At 35.8% G+C, this 25108-nt stretch overlaps 4 protein-coding genes, 1 long non-coding RNA gene and 2 other non-coding genes across 9 annotated transcripts in view; 4 read left to right on the forward strand and 3 right to left on the reverse strand.

Moving 5' to 3' along the window:
* The window catches only part of LOC116000091 (WAT1-related protein At2g39510-like), a 2438-nt gene extending 2039 nt beyond the window's left edge, over positions 1–399 (forward strand). Inside the window, exon 7 of the mRNA XM_031240110.1 lies at positions 104–399. Within this exon, the coding sequence (XP_031095970.1) occupies positions 104–302 (199 nt within the window). The 3' untranslated portion in view covers positions 303–399. The remainder of the gene's footprint in view (positions 1–103) is intronic.
* Positions 400–2473: 2074 nt separating this feature from the next.
* Positions 2474–2791, reverse strand: LOC115999039 (histone H4-like). The gene has a single exon (XM_031238774.1). The coding sequence runs from the start codon at positions 2789–2791 to the stop codon at positions 2474–2476; it is 318 nt and encodes a 105-aa protein (XP_031094634.1).
* An 8726-nt stretch (positions 2792–11517) lies between these two features.
* On the forward strand, positions 11518–13161 carry LOC115999159. The gene is made up of 3 exons (XR_004093989.1): positions 11518–11608; positions 11707–11749; positions 12732–13161. It is a non-coding gene; the product is annotated as an uncharacterized LOC115999159 (long non-coding RNA).
* An 818-nt stretch (positions 13162–13979) lies between these two features.
* Positions 13980–14291, reverse strand: LOC115999158 (histone H4-like). Its single transcript, XM_031238952.1, has one exon. The coding sequence runs from the start codon at positions 14289–14291 to the stop codon at positions 13980–13982; it is 312 nt and encodes a 103-aa protein (XP_031094812.1).
* Positions 14292–17264: 2973 nt separating this feature from the next.
* Positions 17265–17336, forward strand: TRNAY-GUA. Its single transcript has one exon. It is a non-coding gene; the product is annotated as a tRNA-Tyr (tRNA).
* Positions 17337–18715: 1379 nt separating this feature from the next.
* Positions 18716–18787, forward strand: TRNAC-GCA. The gene has a single exon. It is a non-coding gene; the product is annotated as a tRNA-Cys (tRNA).
* Positions 18788–21753: 2966 nt separating this feature from the next.
* Positions 21754–24961, reverse strand: LOC115999157 (UDP-glucuronic acid decarboxylase 6-like). 3 transcript variants are annotated; one of them, XM_031238949.1, is made up of 12 exons: positions 24848–24961; positions 24180–24264; positions 23865–24039; positions 23666–23757; positions 23388–23452; positions 23221–23309; positions 23047–23124; positions 22847–22940; positions 22678–22744; positions 22523–22586; positions 22408–22448; positions 21754–22300 (listed from the first exon to the last, which is right to left on the reverse strand). In XM_031238949.1, the coding sequence occupies exons 2-12, from the start codon at positions 24243–24245 to the stop codon at positions 22115–22117; spliced, it is 1017 nt and encodes a 338-aa protein (XP_031094809.1). In that variant the 5' UTR covers positions 24246–24264; positions 24848–24961; the 3' UTR covers positions 21754–22114. The 3 variants fall into 3 exon arrangements, with proteins under 3 accessions (XP_031094809.1, XP_031094811.1, XP_031094810.1); XM_031238951.1 differs by having other exon boundaries at positions 24180–24257; positions 24848–24890; XM_031238950.1 differs by lacking the exon at positions 24848–24961 and adding an exon at positions 24442–24545.
* Positions 24962–25108: the final 147 nt, after the last annotated feature.

Here is a 25108-nt window from a genome sequence, read left to right on the forward strand (position 1 = left end):
GAAATAGCACCCCCCCCCCCCCCCCCCCCCCTCTCTCTCTCTCTAATTGGAAATATTCAATTGAGGTTAAAATTGATGAGTTTTAATTACTTGATTCATGTAGGGTTTTTGGAGCGGTGGTTATTATTGTTGGATTATACCTAGTGATATGGGGTAAAAGTAAAGATGTGTCATCTTCAAAATCAAGCGAGGATGATAACATTGCGTTATCTAACAATAAGGAATCAATCTTGGCAAAGCCTTCAAATGAGGAGAGGACAGATGATACTATCAAAATTAGAACACTTGACGATGCAGTCTAATTTTTCACGCAAAGTAAATATGTTGTAAAACAATTTGTTAAGTGCATTTCTAATTGAATTTTGATCTTCTCGTAACTAAGCAAGCTCTTTAACTCAAGCCACAAAATTACATATAACTTTGTTCAAATTGATGTCAAATTCCATTCAAATTAGGTTAATCAAAACATTAGTTTTTCTTTTTTTATTGGGGTGCATCTAGCATTCAAATTCAATCAACATCATGCTCACAGAACTTGATTCATAGTTGTATTAGTAATTTATTTATCAAATGTCCAAACTCCAAACTGTTAAGTGTTTTATATTTAATTTAATTTTTTATAAGGATTAAATATAGTAAAGTTTAAAATTAAGTGTGACAAGATGTAAAAGAAGATTAAATAAATTGTATCAATAATTCAAAGTAGTGAGAGAAATGACATGGTACCAATTTTAAATTGTTAGTTGAACTTGATGCAAAATACAAATTTACATTTTCTTTAACCACTACAATAAAGCTTAGTGCTTCTTAGTTGTCAGGTTGATAAATACATAGAACTACCCAGGCCATTATTTAATTCTCTGAATATTATAACAATTGCCATAAATAGTTACATACATATGTAACGTTTTACCAAATGTGGAAAATGTGAAAAGAAAAAAACACAAACGTCTGCATTGGGATGACTTGCGGCATGGCTTTTGGTATTGTGAATTCATGAGATGGATATCCACTTAATTCCTTTATTTTACTTTATTTCTTAAGATACCTATTTTCTAAAATTATTATTTTTAAGATAAGAATGATATTGTGGGTAAAAATTGTTGGAAGCACCTAGGAGCTTGGCTAGACCATTAATAAGGCAATGTCTAAGTCTCTAAGGCACGAGAAGATAATAAGCTAATTAAGATTGTAGCTCGAGTTAGTTATGTTCAATGGATTATGTATTGGTGGCCATCAGATGGGATTGCGGCAAGCATGAGTACAAACTACCGGTGTAATAAACTTATTTGTAATCATTTATACACTATAACTCTAAAATAGTTAAAATAAATATTATTTTTGTAATTAGACAAGGAGACCATTTTAATACATTCTACTTGACTTTGATAGCTCCAAGCTACTCAAATTCGTCTTCATTGTTATTGTTTTATTATTTTTCTTCCATTACAAACTTGAACCTAACATATAGACATGTTACAACCATAACGTTCATGTTTACATTAATAAGAATCAAACATTAAACTATATGACTACAATAAAAAGTATTAATTTATTTTAAAATGGCAAAAACTTGTGTGAGACCGTCTCACCATGAGACGGGTCGGGTCGAGATGCAAGTGTAACACTTATATGAACAAATGTCATACTTATATGCTCAAATGTAATACTAATTAGGAATAAAATTTTTGTTATTTATAAGGGTAAATGTAATACTTTTAAGGGAAAATACAATACTTAGCTTTTACATTTCGATTTAAAAGTATTACATTTTTCCTCAAAAGTATTATATTTGCCCTTATAAGTAAGGAGCACTTGTCAACATTACTTATTATGAAAAATGTATTACTTTTTCTCTTATAAGTAACAAAAATTGTATTCTTGATTAGTGTTATATTTGAGCACATAAGTATGACATTTGCATGGTGCTTTGACCCGACCCGTCTCACGAATAAGGATCCGTGAGACGGTCTCACACAACTGTGACCCTTTTAAAATTGATTAATCAGTTGAGCTTTATGTGCATTATGGCAGTCATTTAAAAACTATTACTAAGGGTGAGGATCAAAGAGTACATACACATGAAACATTAATTCTATGATAAGGGGGTCCATAACTCAGTGGTAGAGCATTTGATTGCAAATCGAGAGGTCATCGGTTTAAATCCGGTTGGGCCCTAATCTTTTTTTTTTCTTTACAACCATTTTCTGGCATTTTTAGGTTCTTAATTTCCAATTCTAGTGTAAACACAATCTAAGGAAAATGGGATGCAACAAATATGACAAATGGAATAATTGTATTAAGAATTTAGAAAGTGAAACATACAACAAATATGACAAATGGAGTAATTGTATTACGAATTTAGAAAGTGAAACATACACGGTATGAACCGCATTAACATTCTATTGTTGAAACCCAAACAACTATAACAAGACGGCTAAACCCAAACCCTAATCCCAGATTCATACACAAATCAACCACCAAAATGGTAGAGAGTCCTACCTTCTTGCCTCTTCAGAGCATAAACCACATCTATGGTGGTAATCGTCTTCCTCCGTGCATGCTCTGTGTAAGTCACGGCATCACGAATCACATATTCCAAGAATATCTTGAACACTCCACGGGTTTCCTCGTAGATGAGGCCGCTAATCCTCCTCACGTCGCCTCTTCTCGCCAGCCTTAGAATCGCCGACTTGGTGATGCCCTGAATGTTGTCCCAAAGCATCTTTCGGTGACGCTTGGCGGCGCCGCCCAACCCCAAACCCTTGCCCCCCTTTCCACGACCAGACATGATTTCACAGAGAAGAATTTAGTGAATTAAATTCCTTGCTTTGGAGCTTTATCTCTAGCTTGAATGGAAGAAATGTGCATTGGTTTGCTGGTTATATATTGGACTGAATCGGTGAGCGGGTTTGAAAATTGGCGGTTGATTTTGAATTTTTATGAAATTTTGGGAATTGCGATGTGTCCTGTGGGATATTCTTTTATTGAAATTTAGTGTCGCCGTTGACCGTTGATAAGGTTCATATTGACGGCTTAAATGTGACTATCTCACATGGATCGATGACATGGTATGGATATATATAGTAAACAGAATATGAGCTTCAACCCAAATTAAGATCTTTATTTTGGGTCATATATAAAATAGGCCAATGTATGGGTTGCCCAATAAGATGGCATGGCCCGGTTGCTAAAAAGTGGCAAATTATACTATGAGTCACAATCTACCTTATATTATGCCCAGTTGAGCGCGTGTTGTCCACGTGCCAGTAAGGCGCGTTAGTAATTTACTTCTTTTTTTTTTTTTTTTTTGATATCATAACTTCTATTTTTTTTCTTTTTTTTCTTCCATCTTCTTTCTCTATATAAGTGTTATTGCAAATAATTATAATAATAATAATGATAATAATAATAATAATAATAATAATAATAATAATAATAATATCTAAAACTAATGGAGATGTTCTTATGTACCTATAGTTAATATATTATATATATTCAGTTAAATTATGTACATATAAATAAATTGATATATAGTATGCATGGGTTTATTGGTTATATATTGATTTGAATCGGTGAGCAACTTTAAAAATTGGCGGTCGATTATGAATTTTGATGAAATTTTAGGAATTGCATTTTGTGATATTCTTTTATTGAAATTTAGTGTAGGCTTTGTTGACCGTTGATAAGGTTCAAATTGACGGCTTAAATGTGGTTATCTCACGCAGATCGATGACGTGGCATGGATATAGTAAATAGAATATGGGCTTCATCCCAAATTAAGATCTGTATTTTGGGTCATATATAAATTAGGTCAATGTATGGACAACTCAATAGGATGGCATGGCCCGGTTGCTAGAAAATGGCAAATTATACTATGAGTTACAATCTACCTTATAGGATGCCCAACTGAGCGCATGCTATCCATGTGCCAGCTGGGCGCGTTAGTAATTTACCTTCTTTTTTTTTTTAATATCACAGCTTTTGTTTTTTTGTTTTTGTTTTTGTCTTATTCTTCCATCTTATTTCTCTATATAAGTGTCATTGCAAATAAATAAATAAATAAATAACTAATAAAATCTAAAATTAATGGAGATGATGCTCTTATTTACCTATAGTTAATATATTATATATATTCAGTTAAATTATGTACATATAAATAAATTGATATATTTATTTAGGACAAAGTGTTATCGAGTTTGCAATGAACTTTTTCACTGATGGATTCATACCAGTATGCTGCAACGACACGCACATCACACTCATCCCTAAAGTGTCATGCCCAGAAACAGTCAAGCAACTACGTCCAATAGGCCTATGTAACGTCACCTACAAGCTCCTGACCAAAACAATGGCTAACCGGTTAAGAGAGGTATCAAAGAAGCTAGTCGGACAGCATCAAACCAGCTTTGTACCCGGGAGACAAATTTCAGACAACATTGTAATCTTCCAAGAAGTCCTAAACTCAATGCGAACTAGAAAAGCAGCAGGTGGATGGATGGTTATGAAAGTGGACTTGGAAAAGGCATATGACAGGCTCAATTGGGACTTCATTGAGGACACTTTGATGGATATTGGTTTTAATGATAGTTGGAGAAGGAATATAATGAATTGCATCACATCACCAAGATTGGCAATAAACTGGAAGGGGCAAACATCAGACTGGTTCCTCCCTAAGAGGGGAATCCGACAGGAAGATCCCATCTCACCTCTAATCTTTGTTTTGTGCATAGAGAGACTTAATCATATAATAAATGATTCAGTGAACAATGGAAAATGGAAGGGAATTAAACTATGCAGGCAAGTACCTAACCTCTCACACTTATTTTTTGCAGATGATATGATACTATTCGGAGAGGCCACACTGGAGCAAGCCGAGGAGATGACACGCTGCCTCAATCAATTCTGTGAAAATTCAGGACAAAAAGTTAATCGCAACAAATCATCTTTGTTTTTCTCAAGGAATACTCAACCAGATCTTCAACAAAGAATTGGCGACCTCACTAGAATTCCTAAAGTCGACAACCTGGGCAAGTATCTAGGGATCCCATCAATACACGGGAGACTCAAAAAAGAATCGTTCGCTGGACTGATTGAGAAAATTCAACAGAAACTCTCAGGTTAGAAGGCAAGAACACTCTCCTTGGCAGGCAGACATGTCCTAGCCCAGTCCGTCCTATCATCAATACCATATTACACTAGGCAGACGACTCTAATTCCCAAGGGAGTGACCGCGACAATTGAGAAACTCATCCGAAATTTCCTATGGGGCAGCTCTTCAGACAAGAGAAAATGTCATGGGATACCGTGACAAAGAGCAAATCATGCGGGGGCCTTGGACTTCGAAGTCTAGAAGCTATGAACGAAGCATTTTTGGCCAAACTAGGCTGGCGCTTAACGCAGGAACCCGACAGTCTCTGGGCCCAAGTTCTGAGAACAAAGTACGCAGTGAAATCGTCAGTTTACTCAACTTGGATTCCAAAATCCAACATGTCTAATCTATGGAAAGGAATCCTCAAGTCTATCCCAATATTAGAAAAAGGGACAGTGAGATTAATAAGAAATGGCAGGAACACTTTTTTCTAGACCGAAAACTGGTTGGGTCCCATCCCTCTACAGGATTGTGCAAGTAATTTGATCCCTCCAGCTGAGATCAACAAATCTGTAGCGAGCTATTGGATTAGGGAACAGGGCTGGAATTGGAGCCTCTTACAGCAACTCCTACCGGCCTCTACACTTGATGAACTAGCTGGCATCACTTTGGACGAGGATCCTCAATCCAACGATGAAATTGGTTGGAAGGACGAAACGTCAGGCTTATTCTCAGTCTGTTCAGCGTATGATATAGCCACAGACCATCATGATCCAATCGAAGCATCTAAGTGGAACGCAATCTGGAAGCTTAAAATACCAAATCGGATAAGAATGTTTTTATGGCTGGTTCGCCATGAAAGGATAATGACTAATAGCATGAGAGTCAGAAGGGGATTTACTTCTTGCGATAGGTGCTGGCTGTGCAGTCAGATGATTGAAGACACGGAACATGTCCTGCGAAAATGTCCGGCAGCCGATGAAGTCTGGAGAAGAGTTATGCCAGAATTCCATCACAAATACAGAATGTTGCCTTTTAGAAACTGGCTTGACCAGGGAACCACGAACAAAGGAAATGGTTTCAGACCGGAAAGGGAAGACTCACTGTTTGCATTAACGAATTGGTGGATATGGAAATGGCGAAACGATGCAGTCTTTAATGGCCACATACACAACTTACAAGCCAAAATACAGTGGATCAAACTTCAGATGGAACAAGTTGAGGCAGCGTTTGCCAAACAGAAAAACCAGTACCCAGTAAACAATATCTGGGATTGTAGGAGGTGGATAAGACCGGTATGTTGAAATTCAACTACGATGGCTCGGTCGACCCCTGAGTAAATAAAGCAGGTTGCGGAGGAGTACTGCGAGATGAAACCAGTAAATGGGTGAGTGGATTCATTAACAGTATTGGAACATGTAGTCCAGCACAAGCCGAAGCTTGGGGGCTGCTAAGAAGCATTCAGCTAATAAACAACATGGGGTTGGAAAATGTCACTTTTGAAGGAGATTCACAGGAGATCATAAACGGGATGACAAGCAACACAGCCACTAACAAGACAATCAATAATATTCTCAAAGCCTGTAAAAGGGAACTGTGTAAGGTCAAGGGCTGGAATTTATGTATGATTCCAAGAGAGGTAAATTCAGTCGCAGATCACCTAGCTAGAACCTCTCTCCATTATCCTAGAGGAATCCATATCCTGCCACAACCACCAGATAGCTCTCTTAGCTTGCTTGATAATGACTCAGTTGGGTATCCATCTTGGCGTTGCATGTACAATTCTGCCTAAACATGTATTGGTTAACTTTGGTTTCCCCCCTTCCGAACTAATAAAAAAAAATTGATATATAGTATGCATGGGTTTGTTGGTTATAAATTGGTTTGGATCGGTGGACGGGTTTAAAAATTGGCGGTCGATTATGAATTTTGATGAAATTTTGGAAATTGCGTTTTGGGGTATTCTTTTATTGAAATTTAGTGTAGGTGTTGTTGACCGTTGATTATGTATTGTTGAGTTAGTTATGTTCAATGGATTATGTATTGGTGGGCATCAGAAGGGATTGCGGCAAGTATGAGTACAAACAACCCGTGTAATAAACTTATTTGTAATCATTTATACATTATAACCCTAAAATAGCTAAAACAAATATTATTTCTATAACTAGACAATGAGACAACTTTAATACATTCTACTTGGCTTTGATAGCTCCAAGCTACTCAGACTCTTCTTTGCTATTTGATAAGTGCATAATTGTACTCCATATTTTAGCCTTATTTTGCTTATGAAGTGTCACAATGGTGTTCAAAATGATCCTTATTTTGCTCATTTGATAAATTACGCACAATTCATTATCTTTGATTTGAGTGTAAATGAAGGATTTTGGATCTTTTTGAATGCATTTGGAGTCAAGAGGAGCCAAGGGGAAGCTATGGAGATGGATGCAACACTTCCAAGGGAGTCTAAGAGTGGTATTTTCAATGATTTTGATCATATGGACAAACCAAGGTAAAAGTGGAACAAGTGTCAAAAAGCTAAAATTTTTGCATAGATTCATCATTGTTTGTTATTTTGACGATATCTCGGCCTATAAATATCCAAATTAATTGATTATTGTGCCATTGGAAAGAAGACTCAAAGGGCTACAACTATTATGAAGACATTAAAGCCTAAAGAGGAAGCCAAAGAGGTCAAAATCGTCCTTGAAGTTGAAGTTCCAAACTTACAAATTTCGCCCAAAACTGCCACTGTTCGGTATTTCGACCATATCTCAGCCTAGGAATGTCCAAATGAGGTGATTCTTGCACCATTGGAAAGAATACTTAAATGGATACAACTCTTATGAAGATATAAAAGTGTAGGTCATAAGGTAAAAGGGTCAAAATCAGCCTATAAATCGGACCAGTGTTGCAGGAGGATTCTCGACGCATCGAGAATTATTCTCGACGCATCGAGAAGAGGTAGAATGCCACATTTTATGCTCTGTAATGGCTTTAAGCGTCGAGCCCAGGTCTCGACGAGTCGAGAAGTCCCAGATCTATAATTTTTGCTGCTCGGAATTCTCTATTTTGCCTCCATTCTCCACTCCAACTATATATAACATCATTTCTCTCAACCTTAAGTTTGGGCTGCGGTTTTGGAAGACAAATGAACTGAAGAGGGATGATTCTTCACACTCCAAGAGAAGAAGGAGGGATCCCAACACCTTGGAAGAAGAAGAATCATTTCAAAAGTTTTGAAAGGAAGATTCGAGGACCAAAAGCTACCAACAAGAAGAAAGAGAAGAGATTGGAAGACATATTTGGGAGAATCTTTTCATCTCTTCTTTACTTTAAGTTTTATTGTATCTTCATTGATCTTCCTTTATATTATTATTGTTGAAACTATGTTATCCATGGTTGGCTAAGCTTTTCTTAGGGATTTTTGGGTATAAAAATTGTTTATGAACCTATGTGCTTAGTCCTTCGATTGCTTAATGATATATTTATATTTGGGTTTTATGACTTGTGTTGCAATTGCGATTTATATTGTTGATGCTTGTAATTAAAGGCCTAAATTACTCGTTTCATTACTATCATGATGGGAGTTAGCAAATATTAGAGTACTCAAAATTGCACTTGACTATTGTTTTTTGGAAAAGAGCATTTGGTTAAGGGATTTTAAGATGCTTGTTCTTATTCTGTTGAAATTATGGAAATAATTCCCCACTTGTATGCAATCCTCCACACTTGTTTGAACCCAAATTAAATATCTCACTTTAGATTGGTACTAGGTGATTAAACACTTTGATCCCAAAAGTCTCACTCTTACTCCCTTGTATTCCTCAACTTGCTTGCCTTGTTCTTTTTAATTACTTATACTTTTGCAATCAATTATCCATCATTTTCGCTAGAATTAGCTTCTCATTAATTGAGTAGTAAGTAGTGTTTAATACGCCCACTTCTCTGTGGATCGATAACTCCGAATACTCCGAGTATTTGTTTGTCAAAATATGCTGCAATCACTATTGTTTTATTATTTTTCTTCCATTATAAACTTGAACCTAACATATAGTTACGTGTTACAACCATAACGTTCATATTTACACTAAAAAGAATCAAACCTTAAACTATATGACTACAAGTAAAAGTACTAATTTGTTTCTAAATTGATTAATCAATTGAACTTTATATGCATTATGGCAGTAATTTAAAAACTATTATAGAGGGCGAGGTCATCAAAGAGTACATACACATAAATCATTTTATACACGGTTGAATCTTGTGACAACGGGGGTCCATAGCTTAGTGGTAGAGCATTTGACTGTAGATCAAGAGGTCATCGGTTTGAACTTTGTTGGGCCCTACTTTTATCATTTTTTTCCCCTTTCCAGTTTCCCGTGTAAACGCAATCTAAGGTTGTTTCCATTTTCCACGGCCAAACCTAATTTGTTTCCAGTTTCCACGGTCAAACCTAATTAAAGACACGTCAACTTCATTTTGAAGATTGAGGTGCTGAATTGTATCAAAGAAAATAAAAATTGGTAAAAATGGGAGGCAATAAATATGATAAATAGAGTAATTGTATTAAGCATTTAGCAAGTGAAACATACATGGTATGAACCTCACTAACATTCTATTGTTGAAGCCCAAACAGGCAAACAACTATAACAAGATGGCTAAATCCAAACCCTAAACTCAAATTCATACACAAATCAACCACAAAAATCATAGAGAGTCCTACCTTTCCTCTTCAGAGCATTCACATCCATGGTGGTAAGTGGTAACCGTCTTCCTCCGTGCATACTCCGTGTAAGTCACGGCATCACGAATCGCATTTTCCAAGAATATCTTAAGCACTCCACGGGTTTCCTTGTAGATGAAACCGCTAATCCTCTTCATGCCGCCCCTTCTCGCCAGCCTTCGAATCGCCGACTTGGTGATGCCCTGAATGTTGTCCCAAGCACCTTCCGGTGACGCTTGGCGCCACCTAATTAACCCCAAACCCGTGCCCCCTTTCCACTGCCCGACATGATTGAATAGAGAAGAATTGAGTGAATTAAATTCCTTGCTTTGGAGCTTTATCTCTAGCTTGATTGGAAGAAACGTGCATGGGCTTGCTGGTATATATTGGTTTGAATCGGTGTGCGTGTTTGAAAATTGGCTGTCGATTTTGAATTTTGATGAAATTTTGGGAATTGCATCTGAGATATTCTTTTATTGAAATTTAGTGTCGGCGTTAATCATTGATAAGGTTCAATTTGACGGCTCAAATGTGACAATCACGCAGATCGATGATATGACATGGATATAGTAAATAAAATATTATGCCTAGTTGAGCGCATGCAGTCCACGTGCCAACTGGGCGCATTAGTAATTTACTTTTTTTTTCTTTTTTCCTTCTTCCTTCTTGTTTCTCTATATAAGTGTCATTGCAAAACACCCCAATAAAATCTAAAACTAATGGAGATGCTCTTATGTACCTATAGTTAATATATTATATATATATTCAATTAAATTATGTATATATAGTTTTCAAAAAAAAATTATGTATATATAAATAAATTGATATATAGTATAGATGGGTTTGCTTGTTATATATTGGTTTGAATCGGTGGGCGGGTTTGAAAATTTGTGGTCGGTTTTGAATCTTGATGAAATTTTGAGAATTGCGTTTTGGGATATTCTTTTATTAAAATTTAGGTCAGTATTGATCGTTGATAAGGTTCAAATTAACAGCTTAAATGTGACTATCTTACGTGGATTAATGACGTGTCATGGATATAATAAATAGAATATGAGCTTCAATTCAAATTAAGATCTTTATTTTGGGTCATATATAAATTAGGCCAATGTATGGGGAACCCAATAAAATGGCATGGCCCTATTGTTAAAAAATGACAAATTATACTATGAGCCACAATCCACCTTATATTGTGCCCAGCTGAACGCGTGCAATCCACGTGCCAGCTGGGAGCGTTAATGATTTACTTTTTTTTTTTTTTGAGAACTTGCTTTTGTTTTTTTTTTTTTCTCCTTCCATGTTCTCTATTTTATTATCACCACAAAAAAAACTTAATAAAATTTAAAATTAATGGAGATGCTCTGTACCTATAGTTAATATATTATATATATTCAGTTAAATTATGTACAGATAAATAAATTGAAAGTAAATAATAATATGTTAATTAGTTACACATAAATAATAATTAAATATAAATCATAATATTTTAATTATAACCTATATATTATTTATGAACGGAATATACATAATATATTAGGTAAGTGTATTTAATCTGAATGTGGTTTTAAATCATGATATAATAAATGGTAAATAATCACCAGTTAAATCATTCAACAGTTATTCAGACAAATCTTAGACGCAGGGCAACCGACCACCTAAGAAAGTACGAAAAATGAGGAAATTCGACGCCTGGCCGGTGTTTTTCCGCCGGGAGTGGAGCCGTAACTGGCCGTTCCTTGTCGGTTTCGCCATCACTGGCACCGTCATCACCAAGATGTCACTCGCCCTCACTGGTCCGTACCATTTCCTTTACGCAGACTTTTGTCTATCTATACTACATTGCTTGATCTCTTTTTTTTTTTTGATTGTTTTTCTGCTTGATGGTTCTCAGAGGAGGATGCAAAGAACTCTAAATTCGCGCAGAGGCACAAACAGTGAGTATTTTTTTTACAGATTTTTCTGTATTTGATTTTGTGTGCTCAACCGATACCTTAATGAAATTGAAATCTGGAACTTTTTTTTTTTTTAATGTTTTCTGCAATTGATTAATTTGTCTTGCCCTAGTGATTGGTTATCTAATGTGATAATGATTTCTATTGCTGGCCTTTTTAACCTCGTATGCCTGTCAGCCTGTCCTAGGTACTGTCCTAAGGCACTCGAGTTCATGAAAAAGGTTGTAGCTTTGCTATCAATTTTCTCAGCCTAAACAAAATAGTACTCCGTAGTTTACAATCCAATGTAAATGTTATAACAGATAGCTTAAGTTCTAATCTGGTCTAAAGGCAAAAATGCACTGTGCGCTTAGTGATTGTTGTGGATTATGATCATTAAAACAGATACCTTAAGTTATGTTTTGTATGTCACATATGTACTGGAAGATGATAGATGTTGCATATAAATAGAACAGGTTCAATACTGTGGATGTAGGACATACGTAAATCTTGTATTCTTTACTTTCTGCCATTGTTTTCGGCTTCTGTTCTTGTTTATCTCAAGAAGTTCTAATATGGAGTAGGTTTGAGTGCTGCTTGCTATGAATTTCCAGAATTTGATGCACCCTTTAGCTTTTAAGATGATCGAAGACTTTGTCATTGATAATGTAATCCCGGTTGTAACACCTGTATCGCCAATTCTTTATCCTCTAAAGAAGCACACGCTTCTTGGAAAACTTTTTAACTGTTTTTGTTTCAAAGCTGATGAATCTTACCAAATGAGTCCTTTAATATATTTAAGAATGATTTCTGAAAATCTTATCATGGTTGGACCTGCTTGTGAATTTTCATCTTATGCTTGAGGTTGAAACTTGGGATGGTGCCATAAATTTTCGTCTTTTAAGTGATTGACCATAATCCAACTTCTTGAGTACATTTATGAGGTCCCGTAAATTTTGGCTCAATAACCTTTCTTTTCTTGCAGTTGAGTTGAGGCAATGCACATTTGCTGGATTAAGGCTTTTCTGTTCCAATAGCACTTTCATTTCCTACTGCCCCGGTTTTCTTTTGTTTCTATAAGTCTCGGATAGCTTATAGATTGCATAAAGCGGCCATTGAATCTTTTCGGTGGCCAAACTTATAATTTCTCTGCTGATTTGACTGTGAGAGATTCGAAAACTCTCAACTATTGATTGAAAAGGAGTAAGATTGTTTATACATATGTTTCAACTTCCCTCAGGGAATGCTGCAGAAATGCAGGTGATTTGTTGGAATTTTTCTTATGTTCAAAACATGTCCTTCAAAGGTAATAAGGTATTATAATGTTGTATGTTCTCCATTTTAGGGCACAAAGCCAACTGTTTTGAGAAGTTTATACAACACAAAAAGAAATGGAAGAGAAGTTGTGTAATTCAGTCTGATTGTGTTGAAATCTTTTTCTCCTTTTTAGTGCTTCAATTGGGGTGTGGTGAAGACATAATTTTGAAATGTAATTCTCAACCATGTTCTAAGACAAAACCTCAACTAATATGACTCTTGGTATAATAAAGTTTAGTGCTTCTTAGTTATCAGGTTGATAAATACATAGAACTACCCAAGCCATTATTTAATTCTCTCAATATTATAACAATTGCCAAACATATGTAACGTTTTACCAAATGTGAAAAGAAAAAAAACACAAACGTCTGCATTGGAAGGATGGCTTTGGGCATGACTTTTGGTATTGTGAATTCATGAGATGGATATCCACTTATTTCCGTTATTTTATTTTTTAACATACCTATTTTCTTTTTTGAAAATAAGATACCTATTATCTAAAATTATTATTATTAAGAAATAATTACATGCATCACAATGACATTGTGGGTAAAAATTGTTAGGAGCATTACCTACGGGTCCAACACCCAATTTGGCACTAATTAGGAGCTTGTCATCGTTTCAAACCCGGTTGGGCCCTAATCTCATTGTTTTTCCTTTTCAAACGTTTACTGGCATAGATTCTTAATTTACCGTTTTCAGGATTAAAGACATGTGAACTTCATTTTGATGATTCAAATAAATGTCTCAAAAAAAATAAAAATTGATAAAAATGGGAGGCAACAAATTTGACAAATGGAGTAATTGTATTAAAAATTTAGAAAGTGAAACATACATGGTATAAACCGCATTAATATTCTATTGTTGAATCCCAAACAACTATAACAAGACGGCTAAACCCATATTCATACACAAATCAACCACCAAAATGGTAGAGAGTCCTACCTTGCCTCTTTAGAGCATAAGCCACATCCATGGTGGTAACCGTCTTCCTTCGTGCATGTTCCGTGTAAGTCACAACATCACGAATCACATTTTCCAGGAATATCTTGAGCACTCCACGGGTTTCCTCGTAGATGAGGCCGCTAATCCTCCTCACGCCGCCTCTTCTCGCCAGCCTTCGAATCGCCGACTTGGTGATGCCCTGAATGTTGTCCCAAAGCACCTTCCGGTGACGCTTTGCACCGCCCAACCCCAAACCCTTGCCCCCCTTTCCACAACCAGACATGATTGAATAGAGAAGAATTGAGTGAATTAGATTCCTTCCTTGCTTTGAAGCTTTATCTCTGGCTTGATTGGAAGAAATGTGCATGGGTTTGCCGGTTATATATTGGTTTGAATCGGTGGGCGGGTTTGAAAATTGGCGGTCGATTTTGAATTTTGACGAAATTTGTTGGCGGGTTTGAAAATCGGTGGTCGATTTTGAATTTTGACAAAATTCGTTGACGGGTTTGAAAATTGGCGGTCGATTTTGAATTTTGACGAAATTTGTTGGCGGGTTTGAAAATTGGCGATCGATTTTGAATTTTGACGAAATTTGTTGGCGGGTTTGAAAATTGGCGATCGATTTTAAATTTTGACTAAATTTGTGGGAAGGTTTGAAAATTGGCGGTCGATTTTGAATTTTGATGAAATTTGTGGGCGGGTTTGAAAATTGGTGGTCGATTTTGAACTTTGACGAACTTTTGGGAATTGCATTTTGGGATATTCTTTTATTGAAATTTAGTGTTGGCGTTGACTATTGATAAGGTTCAGATTAACAATTTAAAGGTGGCTATCTCACACGGATCGATGACGTGGCATGAATATAGTAAATGGAATATGGCATTCAACTCAAATTAAGATATCTATTTTGGGTCATATATAAATTAGGCCAACGTATGGGCAACCTAATAGGATGGCATGGCCCGGTTGTTAGAAAATTGCAAATTATACAATGAGCCACAGCCCACCTTATATTATGCCAGCTGAGTGCGTGCAGTCCACGTGACAGCTGTGCGCGTTAGTAATATACTTTTTTTTTATCACAACTTTTGTTTTGTTTTGTTTTGTTTTGTTTTGTTTTTTTCTTCTTCTTCCATCTTCATTCTCTATATAAGTGTCATTGCAAAAAAAATAAATAAATAAATCTAAAACTAATAGAGATGCTCTAATCGTATGTACCTATAGTTAATATTATATATATATTCAGTTAAATTATGTACATATAAATAAATTGATATATAGTATATTACTCCGTAGTATGCATGGGTTTGTTGGTTATATATTGGTTTGAATCGGTGGGCGGGTTTGAAAATTGGCGGTCGATTTTTGAATTTTAATGAAATTTTGAAAATAGCGTTTTGGGATATTCTTTTATTGAAATTTAGTGTCACCGTTAACCGTTGATAATGTTCTGATTGACGGTTTAAATGTGACTATCTCACACAGATCGATGAATGGCCCGTTTGCTAGAAAATGGCAAATTAAACTATGAGCAACAATTCACCTTATATTATGCCCAGTTGAGCGCGTGCAGTCTACGTGCCAACTGGGCACATTAGTAATTTACTCTTTTTTTTTTTGAGATTTTAGCTTTTCTTTTTTTCTCTTTTTTTTTTCTTCTTCCCTCTTCTTTCTCTAAGTGTCACTGCAAAAAACCCAATAAAACCTAAAACTAATGGAGATGTCCTTATGTCCGTACCTATAGTTAATATATTATATATATTCTTTTAAATTATGTACATATAAATAAATTGAAAGCAAATGAAATGTTAACTAAATGCATTATGTACCTTAAATATAAATACATAATATGTTAATTTAATTGTAACCTATATATAATTTATGAACTTAATGTACATAATATATTAGGTAATTAAGATTCTTTATCACATATAATGAGCCTCTGTTGTTCAAATATCTCTTCAGATGACAACCTTTTTATTGTCCATACAGTATACATATGTTTCAACTTCCCTCAAGGAATGCTGCAGAAATGCAGTTGGTTTGTTGGAATTTTTCTTAGGTTCAAAACATGTCCTTCAAAGGTAATAAGGTATTATAATGTTGTTCTCCATTTTAGGACACAAAGCCAACTGTTTTGAGAAGTTTTTACAACACAAAAAGAAATGGAAGAGAAGTTGTGTAATTTAGTCTGATTGTGTTGAAATCTTTTTCTCCTTTTGAGTGCTTCAATTGGGGTGTGGTGAAGACATAATTTTGAAATGTAATTCTCAACCATGTTCTAAGACAAAACCTCAACTAATTTGACTCTTGGTATAATAAAGTTTAGTGCTTCTTAGTTGTCAGGTTGATAAATACATAGAACTACCCAAGCCAGCCATTATTTAATTCTCTCAATATTATAACAATTGCCATAAATAGTTACATACATATGTAACGTTTTACCAAATATGGAAAATGTGAAAAGAAAAAAAAAAAACAAAAACGTCTGCATTGGGATGACTTTGGGGCATGGCTTTTGGTATTGTGAATTCATGAGATGGATATCCACTTATCTCCTTTATTTTATTTTTTAAGATACCTATTTTCTAAAATTATTATTTTTGAGAAATAATTACATGCATTGTGGGTAAAAAATTGTTGGGAGCATTACCTACAGGTCCTACACCCAGCTCGACACTAATTAGGAGCTTGGCTAGGCCAGTAATAAGGCAATGCATAAGTCTCTAAGGCAAGAGAAGATAATAAACTAAGACTGTAACTCGAGTTAGGTATGTTCAATGGATTATGTATTGGTGGGCATCAGAGGGGATTGCGACAGTCATGAGTACAAACAACCCGTGTAATAAAGTTATTTGTAATCATATATACATTATAACCATAAAATAGCTAAAACAAATATTATTTGTATAATTAGACAATGAGACAACTTTAATACATTCTACTTGACTTTCATAGCTCCAAGCTACTCAGACTCTTCTTTGCTATTGTTTTATCATTTTTCTTCCATTACAAACTTGAACCTAACATATAGTTACATGTTACAACCATAACGCTCATATTTACACTAATAAGAATCAAACCTTAAACTATATACATGACTACAAGTAAAAGTACTAATTTCTTTTTAAATTGATTAATCAATTGAGCTTTATATGCATTATGACACTCATTTAAAAACTATTACTAAGGGTGATACCATCAAAGAGTACATACACATAAATCATTTTATATATTGTTGAATCTTATGATAAAAGGGTCCATAGCTTAGTGGTAGAGCATTTGATTGTAAATCAAGCGATTGTTGGTTCAAACTCGGTTGGACCCTAGTTTCTAGTGCAAACGCAATTTAAGGTTGTTTTAATTTTCCACCCGGTTGGACCCTAGTTTCTAGTGCAAACGCAATTTAAGGTTGTTTTCATTTTCCACGGTCCAACCTAATTGAAAACATGCCAACTTTATTTTTGATGATTCGTTGCTGAAATAGTGAAATGGGAGGCAACAAATATGACAAATGGAGTAATTGTATTCAAGGTTGCAAAAATCGCTAGGCGGGCGCCTAGGTTTTTTTTTTTTTTTTTAAAAAAAATTTTTAAAAAAATTAAAAAAATATATTTTAAGAGTTAATAATTGTAAAGTGTTTAATATTGTAAGCCTTTACACTTTAATAGTTAAATTTTTAATACTTATTAAGTTATTACTTATTAGTTATTATTTATTAATTATTAGTTCATTACTTATTAGTTTAATTTAATTATTACGTATTATTTTATTAAGTTATTACTTATTAGTTATTACTTATTATTAGACTATTAGAGTATTAGTTAATACATTATAACATTAATAGTTTAAATGTTTCATATTTAGAAAGTGAAACATACACGGTATTAACCACATTCATACACAAATCAACCACCAAATTCAGAGCATAAATCACATCCATGGTGGTAACCGTCTTCCTCCGTGCATGCTCCGTGTAAGTCACGGTATCACGAATCACATTTTCCAGGAATTCTTGAATCACCGACTTGGTGATGCCCTGAATCACATTTTCCCGGTTTTCCCGTAGATGAGGCCTGCAAATCCTCTTCTCGCCAGCCTTCGAATCGCCGACATGGTGATGCCCTGAATGATGTCCCAAAGCACCTTCTGGTGATGCTTGGCGCCACCCAACCCCAACCCCAAACCCCCTTTTCCACGGCCAGACATGATTGAACAAAGAAGAATTAAGTGAATTAAATTCCTTGCTTTGGAGCTTTATCTCTAGCTTGAATGGAAGAAACGTGCATGGGTTCGCTGGTTATATATTGGTTTGAATCGGTGGCGGATTTACAAATTTGCGGTCGATTTTTAATTTTGATGAAATTTTGGGAAATACGTTTTGGATATTCTTTTATTGATATTTAGTGTCGGCGTTGATCGTTGATAAGGTTTAGATTGACGACTTAAATGTGACTATCTCACGCGGATCAATGACGTGACTTGGATATAGTAAATAGAATATGATCTTCAACTCAAATTAAGATCTCTATTTTTGGACATATATAAATTAGGACAATGTATGGGCAGCCCAATAGGATGGCATGGCCCGGTTGCTAGAAAATGGAAAATTATACTATGAGTAGGCATGTGCATCGGACGGGTTCGGATATAAGAATGGTCTACCCGATGAATCATTTTATATACTGTTGAATTTTGTGTCAATTGGGGTCCATAGCTCAGTGGTAGAGCATTTGACTGCAGATCAAGAGGTCACCGGTTCGAACCCGGTTGGGCCCTAATTTCATGTTATCATTTTTCAGATTCTTAGTTTCCCGTGTAAACGCAATATAAGATTTTTAGATTCTTAGTTTCCAGTGTAAACGCAATATAAGATTGTTTCCATTTTGCACGCTCAAACCTAATTAAAGACATTCCAACTTCATTTTGATGATTCGGTGTTGAATAAAGAGTTAATTCCAGCAATGGTCCCCCGACTATGTTGATTTTCCAAAATTGATCCTTGTCTTTTAATTTGGATGAAAAAGACACTTAACTACTATGTTGATTTTTCAAAATTGATCATTGTCTTTTAATTTGGACGAAAAAGACACTTAATTATTGAATTTGTTCCGACATTAGTCTTTCCATTTATGATCCGTTAGTGAGGTGTTATATGTGGGGGTAAATGGGTCTTTTCATTATATTTCATCTTCTTCCTCTTCAGCTTTTCACAGGGAGTAAACTACCAAACCCCAACAACTTTCCCAGCAGAAAATTTATTCAAATAACTTCACAAAACACAAATCAACAACCAAAATGTATGAATTAATTTCTATGAAACATTGAAATTGGTCGGCGGTGGAGATGTGCGACGGCGACGGTGGAGACGTGCGACGGTGGCGGTGGAGACGTGAGACGGTTGCGGTTGTGTGACCGGCAGACAAGCAGATTCTCGGCAGGCGATGGCGGTGGCGTGAAGTCTGTAGCAAACGAGCATGCGACAGCGGTGGCGTGACGTCTGTAGCATACGAGCGTGCGACGGCGGTGGCGTGTTTATTGCCTTCTCTCATTCGAATGAAATTTGTAAATCCCCAATTCTGCAATATTATTTCCTAAACCCTAATTGGTGGCTCAAAAGCGTTGGGCTTGGAGTACGGATCGCATATCACAACACTCCAGCCGAGCATCCACGCGAAGAGGGCGAACCTGACGGTGAAATTCCAGGATATGTATGGGTTCACGGTGGAGGGGAATGTGGATGATGTGAATGTGCTGAATGAGGTTAGGGAGAAGGTGAGGCAGGGGCGAGCACGGTGGTCCATGGAGGCCAACAACGGTTTAAATGCTTCTTTTTGGATTATGCTTTGTTGATTGGTTCAATGGTAGTAGTTGAGGAAGGCAAAAAATGAAAAGACTCATTTACCCCCACATATAACACCTCACTAACGGATCATAAACGGAAGGACTAATGTTGGAACAAATTCAATAGTTAAATGTCTTTTTCGTCCAAATTAAAAGACAAGGACCAATTTTGGAAAATCAACATAGTCGGGGGACCATTGCTGGAATTAACTCTTGAATAAATGACTCAAAGAAAATAAAAGTTAGTAAAAATGGGAGGCAATAAATATGACAAATGGTGTAATTGTACTAAGAATTTAGAAAGTGAAACATACATGGTATGAAGCACTAACATTCTACTGAAGCCCAAACAATTACAGCAAGATGACTAAACCCAAACCCTAAACCCAGATTCATACACAAATCAACCACCAAAATCGTAGAGTCTTACCTTGCCTCTTCAGAGCATAAACGACATCCATGGTGGTAACTGTCTTCCTCCGTGCAAGCTCCGTGTAAGCCACGACATCATAAATTACATTTTCCAAAAATATCTTGAGCACTCCACGGGCTTCCTCATAGATGAGACCGCTAATCCTCCTCATGCCGCCTCTTCTCGCCAGCCTTCGAATCGCTGACTTAGTGATGCCCTGAATGTTGTCCCAAAGCATTTTGAGATATTCTTTTATTGAAATTTATTGTCGGCGTTGACTGTTGATAAGGTTCAGATTGACGGCTTTAATGTGGTTATCTCACGCAGATTGATGACCTGGCATGGGTATAGTAAATAGAATATGGGCTTTAGCCCAAATTAAGATCCATATTTTGGGTCATATATCAATTAGGCCAACACATGAATAGCCCAATAGGATGGGATGGCCCGGTTGCTAGAAAATGACAAATTATACTATGAGCCACAATCCACCTTATATTATGCCTAGCTGAGCGCGTGCAGTTTACGTGCCAGCTGGGCACATTAGTAATTTACTCTTTTTTTTTTTTTTGAGATCTCAACTTTTTTTTCTTAATTTCTTCTTTTTCTATTTAAGTGTCACTGTAAAAAACCCAATAAAATTTAAAATGAATGGAGATGCTCTTATGTACCTATAGTTAATATATTATATATTTTATTAAATTATGTACATATAAATAAATTAAAAGTAAATAGTATGCTAATTAACTAAACGTACGTAATACTTTAAATATAAATACATAATATGTTAATTATAACCTATATATAATTTATGAAGTGAATGTACATAAAATATTAGGTAAGATTGTTTAGTATATATAATGAGCCTCTGTTGTTCAAATATCTCCTCAGATGACAACCTTTTTATTGTCCATACATTATACAAATGTTTCAACTTCACTCAAGGAATGCTGCAGACATGCAGTTGGTTTGTTGGAACTTTTCTTATGTTCAAAACATGTCCTTCAAAGGTAATAAGGTATTACAATGTTGTTCTCCATTTTAGTGCACAATGCCAACTGTTTTGAGAAGCTTTTACAACACAAAAAGAAATGGAAGAGAAGTTGTGTAATTCAGTCTGATTGTGTTGAAATCTTTTTCTCCTTTTTAGTCCTTCAATTGGGGTGTGGTGAAGACATAATTTTGAAATGTAATTCTCAACCATGTTCTAAGAGAAAACCTCAACTAATTTGACTATGGTATAATAACTTGCAAATAATAAAAGAGAAGTTTGACTCTCTGACAGATAACTTGCAAATAATAAAAGAGAAGTTTGACTCTCTGACAGAATCAACCAAGAAGATATTGACAAGAATTAAACTCAACCACCCATTTTACGATATCTTTTAACATATTTCTTAAACATGCCATTACTATCCAATGGTGAGTAATAGTTTACAAATCACACAGAAAAATGTATAAATTTCACCTCTTTATAATAGCTTGCAAATCACAAATGAAAGGTTTGATCTTATGTAACAGGCTCGACTGAGATAATTTTGACAAGAATCAAACTCGTAACCTAGTACAAGAATCATGTTTTACATACTAGGCCACACATTTTGGGACAGCTTTTAACATTTTTCTTGATTTTGAACTAAAACTGCAGACATCCTGGGACTGCCTAGTTAACACATGCAGGAACATCATTTTGAATGGAAAATATTTCGTGTATATATTAATATAAAGTGGCAAAATCCGCAATCACACAACTTATTCCCCATAAAGGGTAAATTAAAAAGAAGAAAAAAAGAACAAATTTGAAGTAAAAAACACAGAGGGTCTCTCATCTCAAATCCAATCACTGCAGCTTAACTCTTTCTTACAATCCCAAGCCTGGCGCGGAAATCGTCCTCCATAAGAGGAATCCCATCGCGCAACTTCACCTTCGGTTCCCAGCCGAGCAACTCCTTCGCCTTCGTGATGTCTGGCTTTCTCTGTCGAGGATCATCCGGCGTGTTCTCCACCGTAACAATTTTAACATCCGAGTTAATCATCTGGGCAGAGAAAAGGGAAAAAACGTTGCAGGGTAAGTAATCTAACAAAATGGCGTTCGTTCTGAGGAGAGGAAAGCGTGTGGGGCCTGACAAGTTCAGATCGTTACCTCTTTCACAGTATCAGCCAGCTCGAGCATTGTGAATTCACCTGATACCAAAGACCTTCAAGTCAGTCGTGTTTCACACAGTAGCGAAAGAAATCGAGTAATAAGAAGGACCAACCTGGATTCCCAATGTTAATAGGTCCCGTGTTGTCTCCCGCCATGAGCCGAATAAGACCATCAACCTTAACCAACGAGACAAGTCCAAAAAAAAAAATGAATGTTTTGATCTATAACTTGTTTAAGCGAGTAAAGAATTGTGATTTACAGCATTACCATGTCAGAAACATAGCAAAAGCTACGAGTTTGTGTTCCGGGCAGTTGGACAGTCAAGGGCTCATCACTAACCAGAGTTCAAAAAGTAAACAGGTTTTAGTTAGAGCGAGTCGAAAGAAACATAATTAAGTTCAAACAAGAGCCAATATATGGACTCTGCAAATATTACCGAATCGCCTGAGCAATGAAATTGCTGACAACACGGCCATCGTCAATGTTCATCCGAGGTCCATAAGTATTGAAGATTCTGGCAATTCGGATTTCTGGCAATGTGAAAAGAAAAGAAAAGAAAAGAAATCGGTTGAGAAAAAACAATAAATCCAAGTGATTCTCGGCTATCCAAGTGGAACAAAATGACAAAAGTGTTACCAATTCCGTGCTGCCTATGATAATCAAACATCAATGTTTCTGCGACTCGTTTTCCCTCATCATAACAGCTCCTTACTCCTGAAATGCAAAGAGTCGTGATTAAATAATTCCAGAACACAAGCCAAGAGTCATGATTAAATAATTCCAGAACCCAAACAGGAACTCGTTTATTACCAATCGGGTTAACATTGCCCCAATAGCTCTCGTCCTGAGGGTGCACGAGAGGATCTCCATAAACCTCAGAAGTCGAAGTGAGCAGAATCCTATTGCATAGTATAAAAGGTTAGAAAAAAATAAAATCATATAATAGGAAAAATATATTTAGTGATAAAAATTTTAACCTTGCACCGACTCTCTTGGCAAGTCCCAACATGTTCAATGTCCCAATAACATTTGTCTTAATTGTCTGCAAGTGATACATCAAACAATCCAAATAAGCAAGTAATTGTCAGACAATGCATCACGTTATATGTCACAACTACGTAGTATTTCCAAAGTGGCATAAAACTAAATTCCTCTTTCATCGACCCTCCAATATGCAAGAGTAACTCACGGGATTTTATTTGTAGAAACAAAAACATAAAGGAAGACATAACAGAAATGCCGCTTATTTACCAACCTTCACGGGATTGTACTTGTAAAAAATTGGGGAAGCAGGACAAGCAAGATGATAAATTTGGTCAACTTCAATCAACAACGGCTCCGTGACATCTGAACGAGAATAGAGAACATAATATATGATAAGTTTTCGAAGACTCCAAAAGTGCAAACCGTATTAGAAGATCAGACAGAGAGGTAAAGACTAAAGAGTGTGATACCATGACGTATGAGCTCAAATCTCGGATGTCCAATCCACTGCTTGAGGTTATCCTTCGATCCAGTAAAATAGTTATCCACAACAATCACCTCGTTCTTCTCGTTTTCCATGAGCTTGTCTACAAGGTGAGAGCCAATGAAACCAGCACCACCAGTAACCAAAATTCTCATGTTTGCCTGTCAATTCAAATCCCGAGAAATAAAGGTATTCATTCATTCATTCAGAGTAATCGAAACCAGAAACCAAAACAAATATCTCCCACTACAGTAGACTTCAAAGTTTAAACTCATAGCCATAGCTTAAAGCACTATCATACCTGGAAAAATTTCGCCTTTCTCAAAGGTGATGGTTCTGGAGGTGGCTTTACTCCATTTGAGGCCATTCTTCCAAACACCTGTTACCTAACCAACACAACCACAATACCATAAATCCCAACAAAACCTTTGCAAATCTAGTAAAACAACATGGGAATAAGCAAAAATCATCACAAATTAACCACATTGCAGACAAAAACAAGAAAAGTGAGACCTAATCACAATGTCTAATCAATTCAATGAAAATGTAAAAAATTCAACAACCTCAGATATTGTAATGCTAATTGGAATGGAATGAGGGCTTAGAGAGACTTAATTGCAGCAGAATGGAGACCAATGCAGGTATATATATGCGATCAGAAACATCAAAATCAACTAAACTAAAGAAACATTTAAAGAATGAAAACATGATTGCTGTCACACCAAACGTTAACACCCACCAACGACAGGGACAAGGAAACAGAAAATTTTTCATTAAAAAAATCAAATCTTCAAAACTACGTAAAGGGGGAAAAGGTGGACGACAGCGATTGAAAGTGAAGTGCGATCAAAGCTTCAGAACAACCGAACAGGGAAAGTTGCAGATCTGAATCTAATTCGCCCCAAAAGATTAAACATTTATCATCATCGTAACAAACAAACACTAATCAACAATTAAGCAAGTCATTACCGAGAGAAGCGAATAGATTTTTTTTTCCCGCAACTGATGAACAAGAGCTCTACTGCTTCGTCTCTTTTGCAGTTTGCTCCTAAAAGACAGAATTCCGATGTATATATACCCACGTGTATAGGGTATACGAGGTTGTGTTATTGATGGAATAAGGGATTGTAACCGTAATTTGTTGATTTTTAGTAAAATATATTAACTCTATATTTGGATTTTTAATAATAACAATAATTTGGACCATATTAGGATGATCTAATGTTCATT

This window comes from Ipomoea triloba, chromosome 12 (assembly GCF_003576645.1).
Source record: "Ipomoea triloba cultivar NCNSP0323 chromosome 12, ASM357664v1".
NCBI classification, from domain to species: domain Eukaryota; kingdom Viridiplantae; phylum Streptophyta; class Magnoliopsida; order Solanales; family Convolvulaceae; genus Ipomoea; species Ipomoea triloba.